The 16,039-nt window shown below is 40.4% G+C and overlaps 1 protein-coding gene across 1 annotated transcript; it reads left to right on the forward strand.

The window, feature by feature from the left end:
• Positions 1-7,738: 7,738 nt before the first annotated feature.
• Positions 7,739-15,939, forward strand: LOC145441699 (desert hedgehog protein A-like). The gene is made up of 4 exons (XM_080319628.1): positions 7,739-9,394; positions 12,797-12,926; positions 13,005-13,139; positions 15,050-15,939. The coding sequence occupies exons 1-4, from the start codon at positions 8,702-8,704 to the stop codon at positions 15,739-15,741; spliced, it is 1,650 nt and encodes a 549-aa protein (XP_080175754.1). The 5' UTR covers positions 7,739-8,701; the 3' UTR covers positions 15,742-15,939.
• The last annotated feature ends 100 nt before the right edge of the window (positions 15,940-16,039 follow it).

Below are 16,039 nucleotides of genomic sequence, written 5' to 3' on the forward strand. Positions count from 1 at the left end.
GCGTAGTAATGACCGTGGAAATTGTAGCATAACTTTTAACAACAAGCTATCGAAATATACTATTATTGAGAGAAGAAAACGCTAACATATTGGTTTCGCGGGTGTTATTCCGCAACGCCCCCAAGATTACAGGACCACGACCTGATCTTTAAACCTCGCCTTCCGTGACATGCCACCTCATTTTGTCGCTTGCTTTTTTATATTATGTTCATTTACTTTTCATTCAGTGTGCAAGTGCATGCCTCCTCTTTACATCGCCTAGGCCCAGGTGGGTTGTCTGATTTCAAAGACTACCCTGAGTCGTTTCGACACCTTCCTATCTTTTCATTGGATCGCAATTTTGTGGTGAATTGAACTGATCAAAATTGCTAAGAAACAGAGCTGAAGTTTTGATCTGGCTATGCCAGATTGATTCGATAAGGTTTTGCGCAAAATTGATTTATTCCTCTCGAATACAAACCCGCCACTACTATACTGCGCCGCTCGAACTATGTCGGAAGTCAATACTGAAAGTATACCTAGCGAAGAAACTCGAGCAAAGCTCGTAAATCGTTAGTGCTCTTGAGCGGATTTCTTTCACGACGCAATTGACTACAAACAGCTACCAATCTCAATGACCGTATTTCACTTATACGTATTCCACCGATCCAGCCTACTTCAAGAAGCAAATGCTCATTTCGGAATAACATTGATGAGTGGTAACAGAGGTAGTGTGCTGCTAAGTTGTGATCTGGTTGGTCGCAATATAAGAGACTATGTAGAAGTTGTATGCGATTGTTGTATATTCGTACAATCGTGGGAAATGTTCCTCCCATCCGCAGATTTTCATATCCTTCGTAATAAAAGGTCTATCTATAAGGTCGTCTTTCATTCCTTATGTCTGTTTTATTCTATTTCATTTTTTTGCGAAATTGGCCTACATTAGGTTCAGCAAATACAACAGGATGAGTTTGAACAAGATAAGGCATGGGCATAGGCCCAGCGCCGATACATGAAATATGTTCTTGTTGTGCACCGAAATTTACGGAGGCATCCAGAGTGGATAGAACTACTAATACTATCCAATAGCAGCACAATCTTAGCGAAAAAAGTGTGCACGTACATGTATTTACTCATGTTCACGAAACCTGAAACCTTAGGCTAACTCAGACTTACACCACGGTAATGACGGTAGAAATAAAACACAACATTTTAATCCAAATGATACTTGCACGAATGCACGTATAGGGACGTGGGAAGCAGGGCCGTAACAGCACTTCGTCAGGCCCCCCCCAAAACTTTGGTCTTGGGCCCCCCATAGGGTTATAGACCGAACTTCTGGGGGGCTTCGCCCCCCAGACCCCCTTTTGGCGATACACTTTTACCGCTATTCATCACATTCATTGGGATTTTGTTTAGTGAATCAGCTTTTGTCGCCTAAGCGCGCGAAGCGCGGAAAATTTCTAGAATTCATGATTTCATCGGTCAGTATGATCGGGAATTGCATATATTGTTATCAAGTTTTATCTTCTCCCTGCTCACGTAATCAGATTTGCCGGTAGAGCTGAGTGAGGTGTGTTTGAAAAGGTAGGACCACTCAATAATAATTAAACATCTTCGGGGGTATACCCGATGGCAGGAACGAAACAGCACTTCGTCAGGCCCCAAAAAACGTGGGTCTTGGGCTCCCATAGGGTGATAAAACGACCCCCCCATCACGTTGTTCGCGTTTGTCACGAAATTATCTGTACCGCATTGTGAGCCAGCGCGAAGCGCGAAAATTTACGATGATTTGTGATAAAATCGGTCAATCAGATCGGCGATTGCATATATATTATGCTATCAATTTATTGTCCTCTCTACTCACGTAATTAGATGTACCGGTGGAGCTGGCTGAAGTGTCTTGAAAACGGGAGGGCCCGTAAATAATGATAAAACATCTTCGGGCGGGCGGACCCGTTGATATGACCTCGTTACATGATATTATTTCGTGACTTTCAGTCTGGTATATCAAAAAGTATAGAATCGTCCAAACGTAGGCTTCTAAACTAAGAGACGCACACGATTTCAAATTGGTATTTCTTCACTGGCATAAAACTTTTCCCAGCTGGATGGTATGTGTCTTGTGATGTTCAGATTGCAAAGACAGGAACATTCGGCGCCAGTCATTTAGGAGCCTATGGACAATTAAACTTATATGTATTTTGTATATCTAACGAAGTCTTCGGTCTGCATAAGGGCGTAGACCTTTTCGGCCAAGCTTTTCTCGCTGCCGATCGTTCTGGCACACTTCTTGGAGTCTCATGTCTTGATTGTATGTCTTGGTGGGTGGTGGCGCGGTAATGGCCAATACTCAATAATATAGATAAAAGGCTACTTGAATTCGCGCGCAGCGCGAAAAAATTTTGAAAAAATTGCATAAATTTTCAAAAAATACTCTATGATTTATGCTAATTCACGAAATAATTTTGGGCCCCCTTTGAGCTCAGGCCCCCCCCAATTGGGGGGTTTGGGGTGCGGCAGTTACGGTGCTGGTGGGAAGGTATACATGTAGTAGGGTTCTGGTTAAAATCATTTTTCCCTTGATTAAAGTCGATTTTATTCAATTAAATAATTCAAATCATGATGTTTTTTTTTTGTTTTTTTTTTCAATCACAATAACAACAACACGAACACAAGAAAATGGGATAAATGACGACCATGTTAATCAAGGTGATGAAAGATAACGCGTAAACTTCAATAATGTGGGGCTGTGAATCATCATCCTGATAGCTGAAAACGTTGAGCCTATGTGGTAATGATAGCTGAAAACGTTTAACCTATATGATAATGATGGGTCGCCAGAATCCTTACTGATCTGTTCCAGAAGCGAGGAAACATGTTGACGTTGAGTCAAATTGGGCGGGACCATCCGCATAATAGTTGCGTTTTCATCTTGATCAATGGAGTGGTTTCTGCCAGCAAACTAGATCAGAGATGAGGGAATCTTTCGAATCCGATAGAGACTACGGATTGGGCTTAGTTTGCGGTATCCTACCAGTGCCTCGGAAATAGCAGCAGCATGTCGCAGACAACTAACTAGTATTCAATCCACAGCAAAACGCCAACATATTGATAGACTATCGCTCTTTGCTCTTTTCCCGTCTATCTGCCAAATAGCTGAGCTATACCGATCAGAGATGAGTGGATTTGAAATTTCTATGTCTTAATCCAATCCAAATCCGAACCTTCAAATCCTAATCCAAATCCTAATCCATAACTTTTTCATATTCAACTCCATGTCCAATCCTAATCTGATTTCACAAAATTTCACAAAATTTCACAAATCCTAGTTTTTCAAAACATAACCCTAATCCATGCTCTTGCTCATCTCAGATACCGATGCCGGTGACGAGATGCTATCTCCGGTTTATATAAAATGCGCATGATTGTCCGATAATAAACCATGCACATTCACGCATCTCGTCCGAAAATTTGAAAAAACCAAAATAATCAATAAAATCAAAATGGTAAAATTAAAGGATAAAATCAACGAAAAAAACAGCCTGATTTAAACCAGAACCCTAACATGCAGTGCCGTAGGATTTATAACGGCGATATAATTCGGAGGTAGGTTCTGTTTTCGTGCAGCTCCTTATGTGCGTGGACCAGACACGGAGTAATCGTAATCGATTCCGCAGATTACAGCGTTTTCAAGTAATGTTAATCGCAATCAAATACATTCGAAAAAATCCGAAGTAATCGTTACCGTAATCGATTATTTCTCATATCTCATCGATTTCTTTGTAAAAGAACGATTTCTTTTTATTTGTGCAAATAGCAGGTTATGACACTGCTTCTTATTACGTCACAAGTATTGTATGTATATAGTACGCAATACCATTTGGACCCAATAAGCCGACGTATGGCTGGAGTGGCTGGAATCCTGGAAATCGTCGTCGTTCGACAGTTATGGCAAGTAGATATAAATACTGTAATTCGTACGGAATGGGTATTCTGATGATGATGACCACCGACCGTAAAATTGCTGCATAACGATGTAGTCCTGGATTAAGATATTTTTGGTCTGTTTTGTTTATGACACTGTTCGGAAGCCCTTTTCGTCGAAGGAGCCATATTTATCCGATATTGTCTATTGCCAATCCAATACCAATCCACTGTGACGCCACAGTTGAAGATTCGTGACGTCATGCATGAAAAAAAATGTTTTAAACAAGGGCCATGTTTTAAACAGGTTTGTTTCAAATCGATTTTTGTTTTAAATGTAACCCTACTAACATCACTATAACATAATTCTATGTTCACTTCATCTTGTGCTCACACAGCCCCACTTCAAACGAAACGGGCACCTATTGTTATTTCGCAATTCTTTACTCAACATTTGGATCTGCAGCTATACAGCATATTCGCGTGCGTGATAGCTAGAATCAGAACCCATGACCAGAAAACGATTTCAAATTCAATACTGAATTTCGTCAATAAATAATTGCATTGATCATACAAATAGGCCTAATTATTTCCAGTAAACATCAAATTTAGTAGATTCTACGGTGCGGGTTCAGGTTATATATATTTGATATTGCAACAAAAATATGACAACGAAAAGTCAAAGTTTTGTATTGAACACAGGTTTGTATTAGCGGCTATAGTGGCGTGTCCAATAGCCTCAACAGCGATTCTGGTCACATAAAAAAACGATCCGGAGTAAAAAGTGGGTAATGCGGGAGCCGAGCCAAAATGATGACTTTTTTATCAGTCAACACAATAACATTTCCAGTAAATATAACAGAATCAGCTGTTTGCAATTTCGGTAAACTAACTTTTATAATTTATTTGATAAAAGTGTCCTCCATCCCCGATGCCAAAATATGGTAACCCTAATATAACACAATGGACGTCATGAATTATCAACATACAACAAAGTAATAGTTACAACGGGCCCGCGCGAATACGGTACAATCATTACTTACGTGTCCTAATTTCCGAAGACAGCCCCCTCCCTCAGCCTTACCGATATATCTGACGACGTGAGAGGAGAGAGGCTGTAAAATGAATAGTAATATATGTATTGATAATTATCGGAGTTTTTCGGACGGGATCACGGTCATGTCAAGTATCCGGCCTCGGAGTCGGACCGGAGCCGGACAAGAGAATTCAAGAAACAGGATCAGAGTCGGACCAGAGGATTTGTCGACCCGCCCCGCACTACGTCAAACATGTCAATGATTTCATCATGCAGTTGCCAACGTATGAATTCTCGTAGGTCGTAGGACATTTCTACGCTGTGCTTCTTTTAAAATACGAATATATAAAAACACTCTAAAACACCGGTCAACTCATCCTTTCATTTCAAAATATGGAGTGGTATTTGCCATTTTATTTACATTTTGTGACACATCAACAGTGATATAATAATGTCGTGGACTTGTGGTGCACTGGATCTGAATGTTATATGCGCCTCTGTTTTCCTTCTTTAAAATAAATAAAAATAAATAAATAAGGTTAGTATTTTTACAATCAATAAATATAAAATAGATTATGTAATCTTGAATCTTATAGATGGCATGTTTCAACTTTTATTAGCGATATGGAACTTGATAATATAGCCCTCGTATCATGATCACGGAATATAATCGTTAAATTGCACCAATGTGTAGCACCATCATGGCCGCTCTTAGTCACGGAGCTGCTTCTCCCGATTTTGAAGGTTGAAGCGGGTTATTTACAAAATGTCGTACATTCCCGTAAACTATATATTTTAAAGCTAGAGTACTTTTCAAAATTGTCGTTTTCCACTGTATACGTGTGTATCTGCCTTATCGCCATCTTCTTCGGTAACATCAATGATTTCTTTCACCACCGATGCGTTCACGCAGGACTAGACACGGCATGCAATATGTAGGCTAATTAGATGATAATTAGCCCGTGTCGACCTTAACTGCTGCGCCTGAGCTAGATGTATGTTTCATTCCCAGTCTTCATGTGGCGGTATAGTGGGGCGTGGTGGACAAATAGGGGTACATTGACTAAAGACCCCTTCGTTCACGTTTTTCACTTGACAAATTTATGTAGGCTCCTCCCCGTCACCGACAGCGGTATCTTCTAAAAAGCCTAGAAGTGCGCCGTGCTACAAGTCGGCAGATACGGAATCAAAATAAAGACAATCGGCCTGGTGTAAATGACCGTTGTAGTCCACAAACACCATAACTAATAAAATTAGTTAAATTTATTACTGGTACATGTTAATACAAGGTATGTTGAGCAAAAAGCGATAGGACTTATCACGAACAACATCATTTACGGATTTTGCAGAAAGCAGACGTAAATGACAAATGCCGAATTGAACAATAGAAATAAATCCGGTTGCAATGTAGCCATCCTAATGACGTATGTTGATAAACGCTGTTACATAAATCATGATCCTATTTCGAGTCCCTGTTATGGAAGAGATCACCTCACGAAAATCATTTCGCTATCTGTTTAGTGCGTGGTGGAGTCGACAGTTTCGCGTCAACTACCGTACGAAATGCCGTCACCGCGCCGTCAAAAGTCGAGTGGCTGAAACGTGAAAGTAAACAAAATTCCTTGATGTCGATAATGGAATCATCGCTCCCACCTTCTCAGTGACAAAGGAAATTAATGGGGTTTAAGCAGTACTACTAGGTAATATATCAGTTGAGCGCTTTAAACCAGCACCAGCACAATTGTATTCATATATATTATATAGGCATACATGTATGCACTATATAGCCATTTGTCGGATATCTAGGGTGGCTCTTGGGCCATAGCCCCGGTCAGAATGATACTTTTAGATGCGGGTGTGAAAATTTTAGGGAGACAAATTTCAACAATGGCGTGATTTATAAATCAATTGTGACGCCTGCCTTCCACCACCTGACTCCTCATGTGTCTGACCCATTTCATTTCACTTGTAGCTCGTGCATATATAATATTATTGATGACTTAATGGTACAACGAATTCTTGTTATTTTTAATGTTATTTTTTATGTATTCAGTACTATTGCAACATCGCTGATAGAATACTGTCTAATTTTCAATAAAACAGAGCTTCTTTGCCAGCCCATGACTTCCCTATATCCGAAGAAGATCGGGACGAAGCATTACAAGCCTTTAGATAATCGTCAGGGATAGTTCTTAGAATTCCAATTGATACATCTTCGCTACTAACGAAGAATGAATAAATGAAACCAAATAGGATGCAATCCTCTAAATTATCATTTGTTACCGTGATCGGTTGTGAACATTTCAGATCTGCATATTTATCCAGTCACTATTTTCTTTACTTGATAAAATTTAAATCGGAAGAAGTAAGCATAATTTACCTTAAAATCTATTGAAATGGAAGTAGTCTAAATATAATAGAATTACATAGTTCGCTCATAATTATAAAAATTGAAATGTGGAAAAATGGAGCTTGACTAGACGATGCAGGCCAATTCTTTATTCTGTTACGAGTTAGACAAGCTGCGTCTGATTCTGGCAAGCGTGGGTGTGCTTAATGTCATCAACCTTTGATTAATATCACGGCCATCCAATATTTCGGTCATGAGCAGAAACCGTAAAATACGCCTAATTTTATTCTTATGAAAAATATCGAGCTTGACACAATCTAAATTTTATAGAATGTTCCTCGAGTCCTAGCCTTGATAGATTTGAACTCCACTATAGTTTCGCTTGTCTATATTCATTGATACATCTCATGTGCACGGGTGACGGTGGTAGGTCAAGGAATGTTTTCAGGGAGTGAATAGGACTGTATAATGCGCATTGCGTAAATGAATAATGACGTTTTAAGGTATGAGGTATATAAATGTTGGTTGTTTTTGTGATGCGTTTGGCTTACGGCTGTCAAAATAATTTCATGTCTTTCCAGTTGGCGGTTGCAAAAATATGGAGCTGTATAGTGATGAAGAGTGTCGATACCATGGGTAACGCCTCGCTACTCTGTTGAGGTTAGGTAAATAACATGTATCATCGTGAGATTAACCGATCCGTCATGATACAATGCCTTTGAACTTTCCTGTTTTCTCACGTTTCTCATAGCGTCTAAGTACTTACGCTACCAAGCTCCATAAAACATATTTTCCTCTACAAATGACTCTTCGGAAGTTTTTGATGTGATATATTTTAGGCGTTTACTTCCTATCAGGTGTCACATAATTCGACCAATTGATCCGTTTAGACGGTGACCTAGGAATCTTGGCAATTTTATAGAAAACTATTATTAAAAGCATTTTCGTCACAATTTCCATTTATGGCCGTATATATAAAGGGCTAATTAGGCCGTACCTTCGACGATATCTTATCAAGCAATACACATTAAAATATCGGGTACAAAGCAGTTTAAAATCGTTTAGATCGTAACGCAGAAATCAGTCACGAAACTGCAAGGCATCGGCGAGGAAAGTCTATTAGTTGAAAATGGCGTAACAATGCTTTGAAGTAGTATGGCATTTCCGAAACCACTTCAAGTGCGAAAAAATACCGCGGGTGCAGGTGAAAAAAGATTGTTTCAGAATCCTATGACAACAGATGCGATTTGGATTATGGAATTCGGGGCCAGCGATATTTGCGAATGTATAATTTGTATGTAGTGCGAAACTATAGCTCTGGATTATGAATGTATAATCTGATCGAAGTCTTCTATAGCGAATTACACTATATAGCTTATTGACCCGCTGGAGAGCTACATTCAGCTTACATGAATCTGATACGGATATGTGGATATGGAGCTTACGTGAATTTTCTGCTGCGGAAAAACATGATCGACAATCGGGAATATTTTAATAAAGTAGCCAGCAACAACGGATCAATACAATGCTCGAAACTTCTACGAGTCAATACTTGGCTCTCAATTCAAGGAAACAAAAATGCGAATCGGTCAATCTCCTATCTAACTGAACCTAAGCGATGTTTCATCAACTTTCAAATCCTAAAATGTCGGCAGATTCATTTGATCCCAGAATTCAAATTCAGAAGATCGATCATCACAGTGACGCAGTATAGGAGAAATACAATTTCTCGGGTAATCTACGACCGGGATTTTCTAAAATTGACGAAGACTATTTACCATATATTTTTGCTATACTTCTTGATGTTCCCACTGTTCTCTTCTTTACTTCATTGGGACGATAGACTATTGATTCGTCCCGTGACTGGATGTCGCCCGGGATCTTACTCAAGCAAGAGGCATGTTCCCCGGAAATTGGTGCCTCTCGTCTATCGACAACATGTGCCCAATGTGTCGGAAAAAACAATCGGGGCAAGCGGCCCTGCCGACGGGAAAACTGTGAGAGACTCAAAACGATTCAGAGAAGAGTTGAAGGCCAATTTTAACACGGATATCGTGTTCAAAGACGAAGAACGAACTGGCGCCGACAGAATGATGACACAGGTTGGTACACATTGAGCCTTATTATACCATTCCGTATAGGCTCATTTCTGAATGCGACGTATAGTAGCGTATTTACTCGCCGCGAGCATATATGTAATTCGACGATGATACGGGCAATAATTATAGTATATGCATCAAATGGATCATGATGTTTAGCATTCGATGCCATTCTGATCGGTGACGTGCCTTCTATGTCCACGATACGATTTCTAACGCGTAATCGATACTCTGAAATAGGGTCGTACCTTTCGCTGCGTGGTGATGTGGTTAAAATCTTACCCAATCAAGTTGTCAAGCTATTTTTCTAGAAGAGATATGCAATATTTCGCATCTGATTTGAACTTTGTACTGTACATATATTATTCAATGGGGAAAAATCGTAAAACGTGTCGTATTTTAAATATTAATCACCAATTGCCTTGTTATTATCTGTATTTAAGGATATGCACCAAGTCTGTTTGTGCTCACTGATATCTGCGCCGTAATGGGATTTATTTGCAGTTAACAATCTTTTCATCGTTACTTTTAATACGCTAATAAATTGTATCTTCGTAAACATAAAAAAATAGTTGATGTCCGAAAATGCTGTAATATATGCAATATGACAAAATGGATGCTTGTAAAACGATACCGAATTCCATTGCTATAGGAAATCCACTACACCATATCATTCAAACGATCGGTTGAACTTTGATATAGTCACCCCATTGTTAGTTTGGTCTAACGTTATTGTAACAAATCTTTTACAGTGGGTGGATTAAAACTGCTTACAGGCCGAGTCACATACCAAACACGGATAACTGCCTCAATCCCGACCTTATTGCTCCGTTTCGTTTCAAGTGGCGTTGAATTTCTAATAACGGGTTGCTAATGATCGGCTCAAACTCAATGAGGGGTGACTGTGAGATTACAAAAGAGTAACTAAAATGTGTATGCTTGGAAATAACACCTGCTTCGTAAACGAATCGAGGTCAGCCATCTTGCCAGGATAATCTTTGCTCCAGAGATATCTAACAGCATTCAGCATATAGAATATACATATTCTGGTATCATTATAAAGCCGGGGTTCCTAGCTTTTTTAACCCTCTGAAATATAATAATGAAACGTTATTTGAATTATAGTCTGGTTTATATACTAACCGGTAGTTAGAAGGATAAAATGATATAAATACAACATATAATATACATGATAGTACATTATTAGTTTTTACGCAGCCTATTTAGTTAATGCGACTGTTGAGCTTATTTTCGCTCTGAAAATGTCTTAATTAGTGGGTGGAGTTAGGGTTGCATTTAACACATTTATTTTCGAGAGTCGAATAATTAAGCCATAATTATGTAAATACTTTCGAAAATATGTAGTATGGGCCTTGGGACGACTTGCACTAGACATAGTCGACGTATACGATATGAAATGGTTGGAACCTTCGTAATCATCGTCGGTTAAACATTTATAGGATCCTAGTTATATATAACTGGAATGGAATGGATGTTCTGATGATGATCACCGCCGACAGTAAAATGCTACATGACCATGTAGTACTGGTCAAATATACTTGGTACGTTTAAGACAGGGGCCGGAAATCTTTTTCGTCACAGGAACCAAGTTGACCCTATATTTTATACTGAACTATATAACAACGTCAATCCACGGTGACGTCACAAATGAAGATTCGTACCGTCATGGTCAAAAAACAAACAAACAAAAGACATGTTTTAAGCAAGGGTCATCTTTTAAACATGTTCGATTCGAATTGGTTTTTATTTTAAATGCAGCCCTAGGTGGAGAAAAGAAAGTACACTCAAGATCAAAAGTAGCTTATTGCTGTACAAGTATTTTCATTTAATTATAATTTATTATGTTGGTATCACTGTGGAGTAGACTTGGCGATGACAAATTTTTTCATTGTCCAGCTGAAAATGCTCGTGGCCCCATAGGTTGGGTACTTCTGACATAAAATGACGTCATGTAGATTTGTACAAGATATATTTAGGAATCTGCTTGAGAACACAACTGGGTGAAAATCCCCAATATATAAAATTTTTGCATGGTGACGTAGTCGTTGTGACCAGCTCTATTTTCTGCATTTTTATGCCGTAGCTGCCGACATCTAGCACGGCCCACTTCTAGGCTTTTATAAGACACCACTTAAATGGATGAGATGGCGAGGAGGGGCCTAGATAAACCTCCAACACTTTGGTAGGAACTCTGGAGTCGACCACGGTCGGACTCGAACCCGTCCCCGCAACCCATTGGTGTTGCAGCAGTGGATTATACCACTACGCTATCTCGTCACCACCGATGGACACATTCCGGAAGACTTGAATGCTATATATTGGAGGAAAATTAGGATTTAAAATTGAATACGCAATATAGTGGTCCAGTCATTAATGAAATTGCAGCTGCCAGTGGTGCGTGGAAGGTAAACAACGTGGGGTGTTGTATATATGGAGACGTCTATAACTATCTATGGTGACGCAAAAAGACAAATCCTCTATACAAAATTGTCGGTTACACAGCATGTTGTCACACATATATTATACATCGTATGGCTTAAGGTTTGTGTACATTGTCAATCCTTAGGAGCACCGCTTGGTAGCATGGAGATTTTGCTTAGCATCATCATCAAAGCCTAGTCGACCTTCACGAAGTTATTACCAACTGGGGTACATCCGAATCTTTACCTTCTAATACGTCCATAGCCCTTAATAATAACTGCTGTTGAAAGATCTATGGTTTGTACGGATGTCTAATGAATAGTTCGCAGCCTGTACGCACACAGCGGACAATTTTCACGTTTTAAAATGGTAGAATTTGATCATTTGGCATCAGCTTACAGAATGCTTCCTGCAACGTAACACGTGAGCATTGTGAGTATTTTTTGAAATCGAGCAAAATTCATCCTATCCAAACATGGCGCTTGCGATTTAATGTATCGCATGTGATCCGTCTCAATGCCATTTAGCTTCCGAAATGTTGCGGATAAGTCAATAATCATGTCAAGCGAGGGATCGCTTTCGCGTACATATTGCGGATTATAGCCAACTTTGTTCTGGGGATGCATATACTGTTCAGTGTTCATCTACGGATGAAACAACGATACAACAGACGAGATGCGATGCGTAAAGTGTTACTGACTGGTTTGACCCCAGACCTGCCGAAATTGTTTCCAAATTACGTCAGGTGGCGACACTGCAGATTGGCAGCCGTACTGCCATAATTTAAAGCCAACGCTTGAGAAGTTTCTAAGTGAGGAGGCTTTTCATAATAACAATGTGACATATGCAAAATGCAAACCAAATTCGTCGAAATATTCCTATAACTGTAAATGCATCGTCCGGACCACGACATAAAATCGTCCTTCATTATCTGACACCTGAAAGCACATCATATATCGTCAGAGATGTAAAGATCGGTTAAATCAACTTGCGATATTGGTGTCCGAGCACTGGAAGAACAAAGTAAAACTTCGCGTGATCGAAGCATGGGACGAAGACAGAGCGCATGACTCAAATTCCCTCCATTACGAAGGTAAATGGTAAATGGTATATTAGCGCACGATATCAAACTTGGCAATTTATGAATGTCCAATTGTCCATATATGCACAGGAAGAGCAGTTGACATCACAACCAGCGATAGAGATCGTCAAAAATACGGAATGCTGGCCAGACTCGCTGTAGAATCCGGATTCGATTGGGTATTTTACGAATCTAGATCCCACGTACACTGCTCAGTGAAAGCAGGTGAGAAAATATTTGTTGATGGTATCAAAACACCGCTATTTGTACCATCCATCCTGCATCCCAACACTGCCGCTATAGATCACAGAAACGTGAAAGTTTCTGAGGTGGATTATCCTTTGAACAAGGAGCAATGTCAGATTAAAGTAAATGGAGCGGGGAGGCGCGCCTACTTAAAATGCCCGAGATGTCGAAGTGCTAATTGGTTCATGTGTTGCAATAAGTGTATACTCTCCCGCGGCGGCCTGCCGTTTCTTCGGGTCGTGTCACCTGTAGAGGAAACGGAATGTGTGAGATGGGAAGCTGCTCATTTTAGGCTACGAAAACCGGTAGCTCGTATCCAGAATGCTGTCAGAGGTGTAAAAGTTGACGTAGCAGTCACTGCCCGCTTTGACATGTAAGTACGACTTTTGAATGTGACATTCGGAGGACATAGAGGTGACGATATGACGACAAAGTGCTTGAAATAGCATCGAGCGAATCGTGTCACCATACCTAGGATATAAGTACCGTGAACTTTAAACACGCTTTATAGAAACGAGACCACACTTGTTACGAGCAGGTGACGTCTGAAATCGAAGCATTTATCGGTCTTATTGAATTATAAACCTTTGACCTATCCACAAAACGTCTCCTAGATGGGTCTATCAAATGATTCGAACGAGGCCAACTCTAAAATCTCTGCTTCATCGGCATTGTGATATTTTCTGATATGCTGGCAACGACTCGAGGCGGGTCTATAGGACCTAGCCGCTAGGTCAGGGTTTTCCTAACTAGGGGTCGCGAGCCCAATGGAGTTGTTTGCCTATTCTCTGGGGTCGCGGAGACGAAACTTAAATACCAATGACAATTACAAGATTGTCTATTAAGCGGATGCTATCGGGGGCTCATTTCTGAATATCTTAGTTCATTTTTCAAAATAGAAGACAAACCGACCTCTGAGGAATGCGAACCCAGCAGATCAGTCGAAGTGTTATTCTAAAGCACCGCATGCTAGAACGTATGGCTGGTGTCTGGACACACTATGAAGATCAAAGTGTCGGGAGCATTAGCAACCAATAGGACGATAATTTGTCCTTCCGAAAAAATTACATGTGGCTGACGTGTTAACAACATAGTACATACATAGGACACACGCTCAGCGTGCGAGGTCGAATAAGTGATGTATCGTTATCGATATTTCGCGTGACGCTGAATTTTGCGTAGCAATACTTGATTACTTTAATTGGATAGCCTATAGATAGAAATCGTGTCAAAAGACCTAAATCCGCTGCTATAGTCATGATTGAGTTTGTTATTCTAAGGACGGAGGTGGACGAGTTCATAATTGCATATTTGCTATTACTGGACACAGTCGCCAGCTAAGCCGCGAGTAGCTTTGGGCAAAGGTGTTCACCACTGTTTAGTAATCAGTACCCCGCGGAACATTTTCAAATCGAAATTTGGGGTCGGAACCATAAACAGTTTGGGAACCCCTGACCTAGGTACGTACTTGGTAGTGTCTCGGTGAAGTCTAGCTATGTATAATGAAGTCTATCATAGCCCGGACATTTTTTACATTATAAGGATTCAGAAAAAAAAGCACTCATTCATTCATTCCTTTTGCAATCGATTCAAACTCCCACTTTGGTCTACAAATGAAGACAATATATGATATGATGAGATAGGAAGAACTGCACAGTCCACAAGTCATCTCGAGGGAGCCCATTCTCGACGTTATACTTTTAGCGCCTTAATATGACTAGATTTCTGGCATATCATACTAACCATTTGGATGTAATATTCCACTCGTCGCAGTTGTTTTTGGCTCAGCGCGTAAGAGAGATAGATAGAGAGAGAGAGAGATACCGGAACAACTCGCTAATATTTGTATCAACGTGCGGCTTTCCCACATATCACCCATTTTCGCGCAGATAAATCAGACGCCGCCATCTACGGCGGGTGTTTCTCTGGGTATTCGTACGTTACACGACCAGACGGAAGGCGCATTCCGATGTCTAAAGTACAGCTCGGAGACACCGTACTCACACTGGACTCGGACGGCCAAGCTGTGCCAGACAAAGTGATCGCTTTCCTACATTGGACGGAACCATCCAAATCGACAAGCGGGCACCTGTTCACGAAAATTATAGTGGACAACGGCCGGAGTATCACGCTAACCACAAACCACCTCATCAAGATGATGCCGGCCAACAAGGCTATATCTGAAGGCGTAGCCAACTCTACGTACGAACACGCGTTCGCTTACTCCAAAAACGTCAGACGAGGAGATTTTTTGCTCGGTTTCAACTCCTCCGTCGGTTCAGACGTGGCATGGCACCGCGTCGTTTCAGTGAAGCGGCTGATATTATACACAGGTGTATACGCGCCTTTGACAAAAAGCGGAACCATACTCGTCAACGGCATGCTAGCGTCCTGCTACGCGGCGATCGAGAGCCATACGCTTGCTCACTTAAGCATGTCGCCCATGCGATACTATTACGTCATAAAAAACTGGGTATTCCCCGATTCCTATCAGGAAAACAACGAACACATATTGTGGTATTGCAAACTCCTTTTTTATATTGCATCTTCAGTTTTTAGCGAATCGCTGATCTCTATATAGAAAACGCAGTAGATTCTTTAACGTCAAACGTATAAGTATGTATTTAAGCTGTCAATTCGCCCATAAATGTGCAGTTGCAACAGAAATGTAGGCCTACAGCTCGACGCGAATTACAGTTTGAACTAGGCTGTAACCGAGCCGAATTTATGATTATTAACATTTTGACGTCAGATTGAATACACATTTCGATCCACATAGTATATACTAGCAAGTAGCAATTCGCATCAAAACTATAGCCAAGAATTACAAACTATGACGACGAAAGACTCTCTCGAATAGATACCAAGCCAAACGAATA

Source organism: Botryllus schlosseri, chromosome 6 (genome assembly GCF_051294905.1).
Source record: "Botryllus schlosseri isolate E-star chromosome 6, Bs_hap1, whole genome shotgun sequence".
Classification (NCBI taxonomy): Eukaryota; Metazoa; Chordata; class Ascidiacea; order Stolidobranchia; family Styelidae; genus Botryllus; species Botryllus schlosseri.

What these genes read in the sequence shown, in the direction of transcription:
- LOC145441699 (XM_080319628.1), top strand. Translation starts at nt 8,702, where the DNA reads ATGAATCTGATACGGATATGTGGATATGGAGCTTACGTGAATTTTCTG. An exon ending in CCGACAGAATGATGACACAG is followed by an intron (nt 9,395 to 12,796) that starts GTTGGTACACAT and finishes ATATATCGTCAG; the next exon opens with AGATGTAAAGATCGGTTAAA. An exon ending in AAATTCCCTCCATTACGAAG is followed by an intron (nt 12,927 to 13,004) that starts GTAAATGGTAAA and finishes ATATATGCACAG; the next exon opens with GAAGAGCAGTTGACATCACA.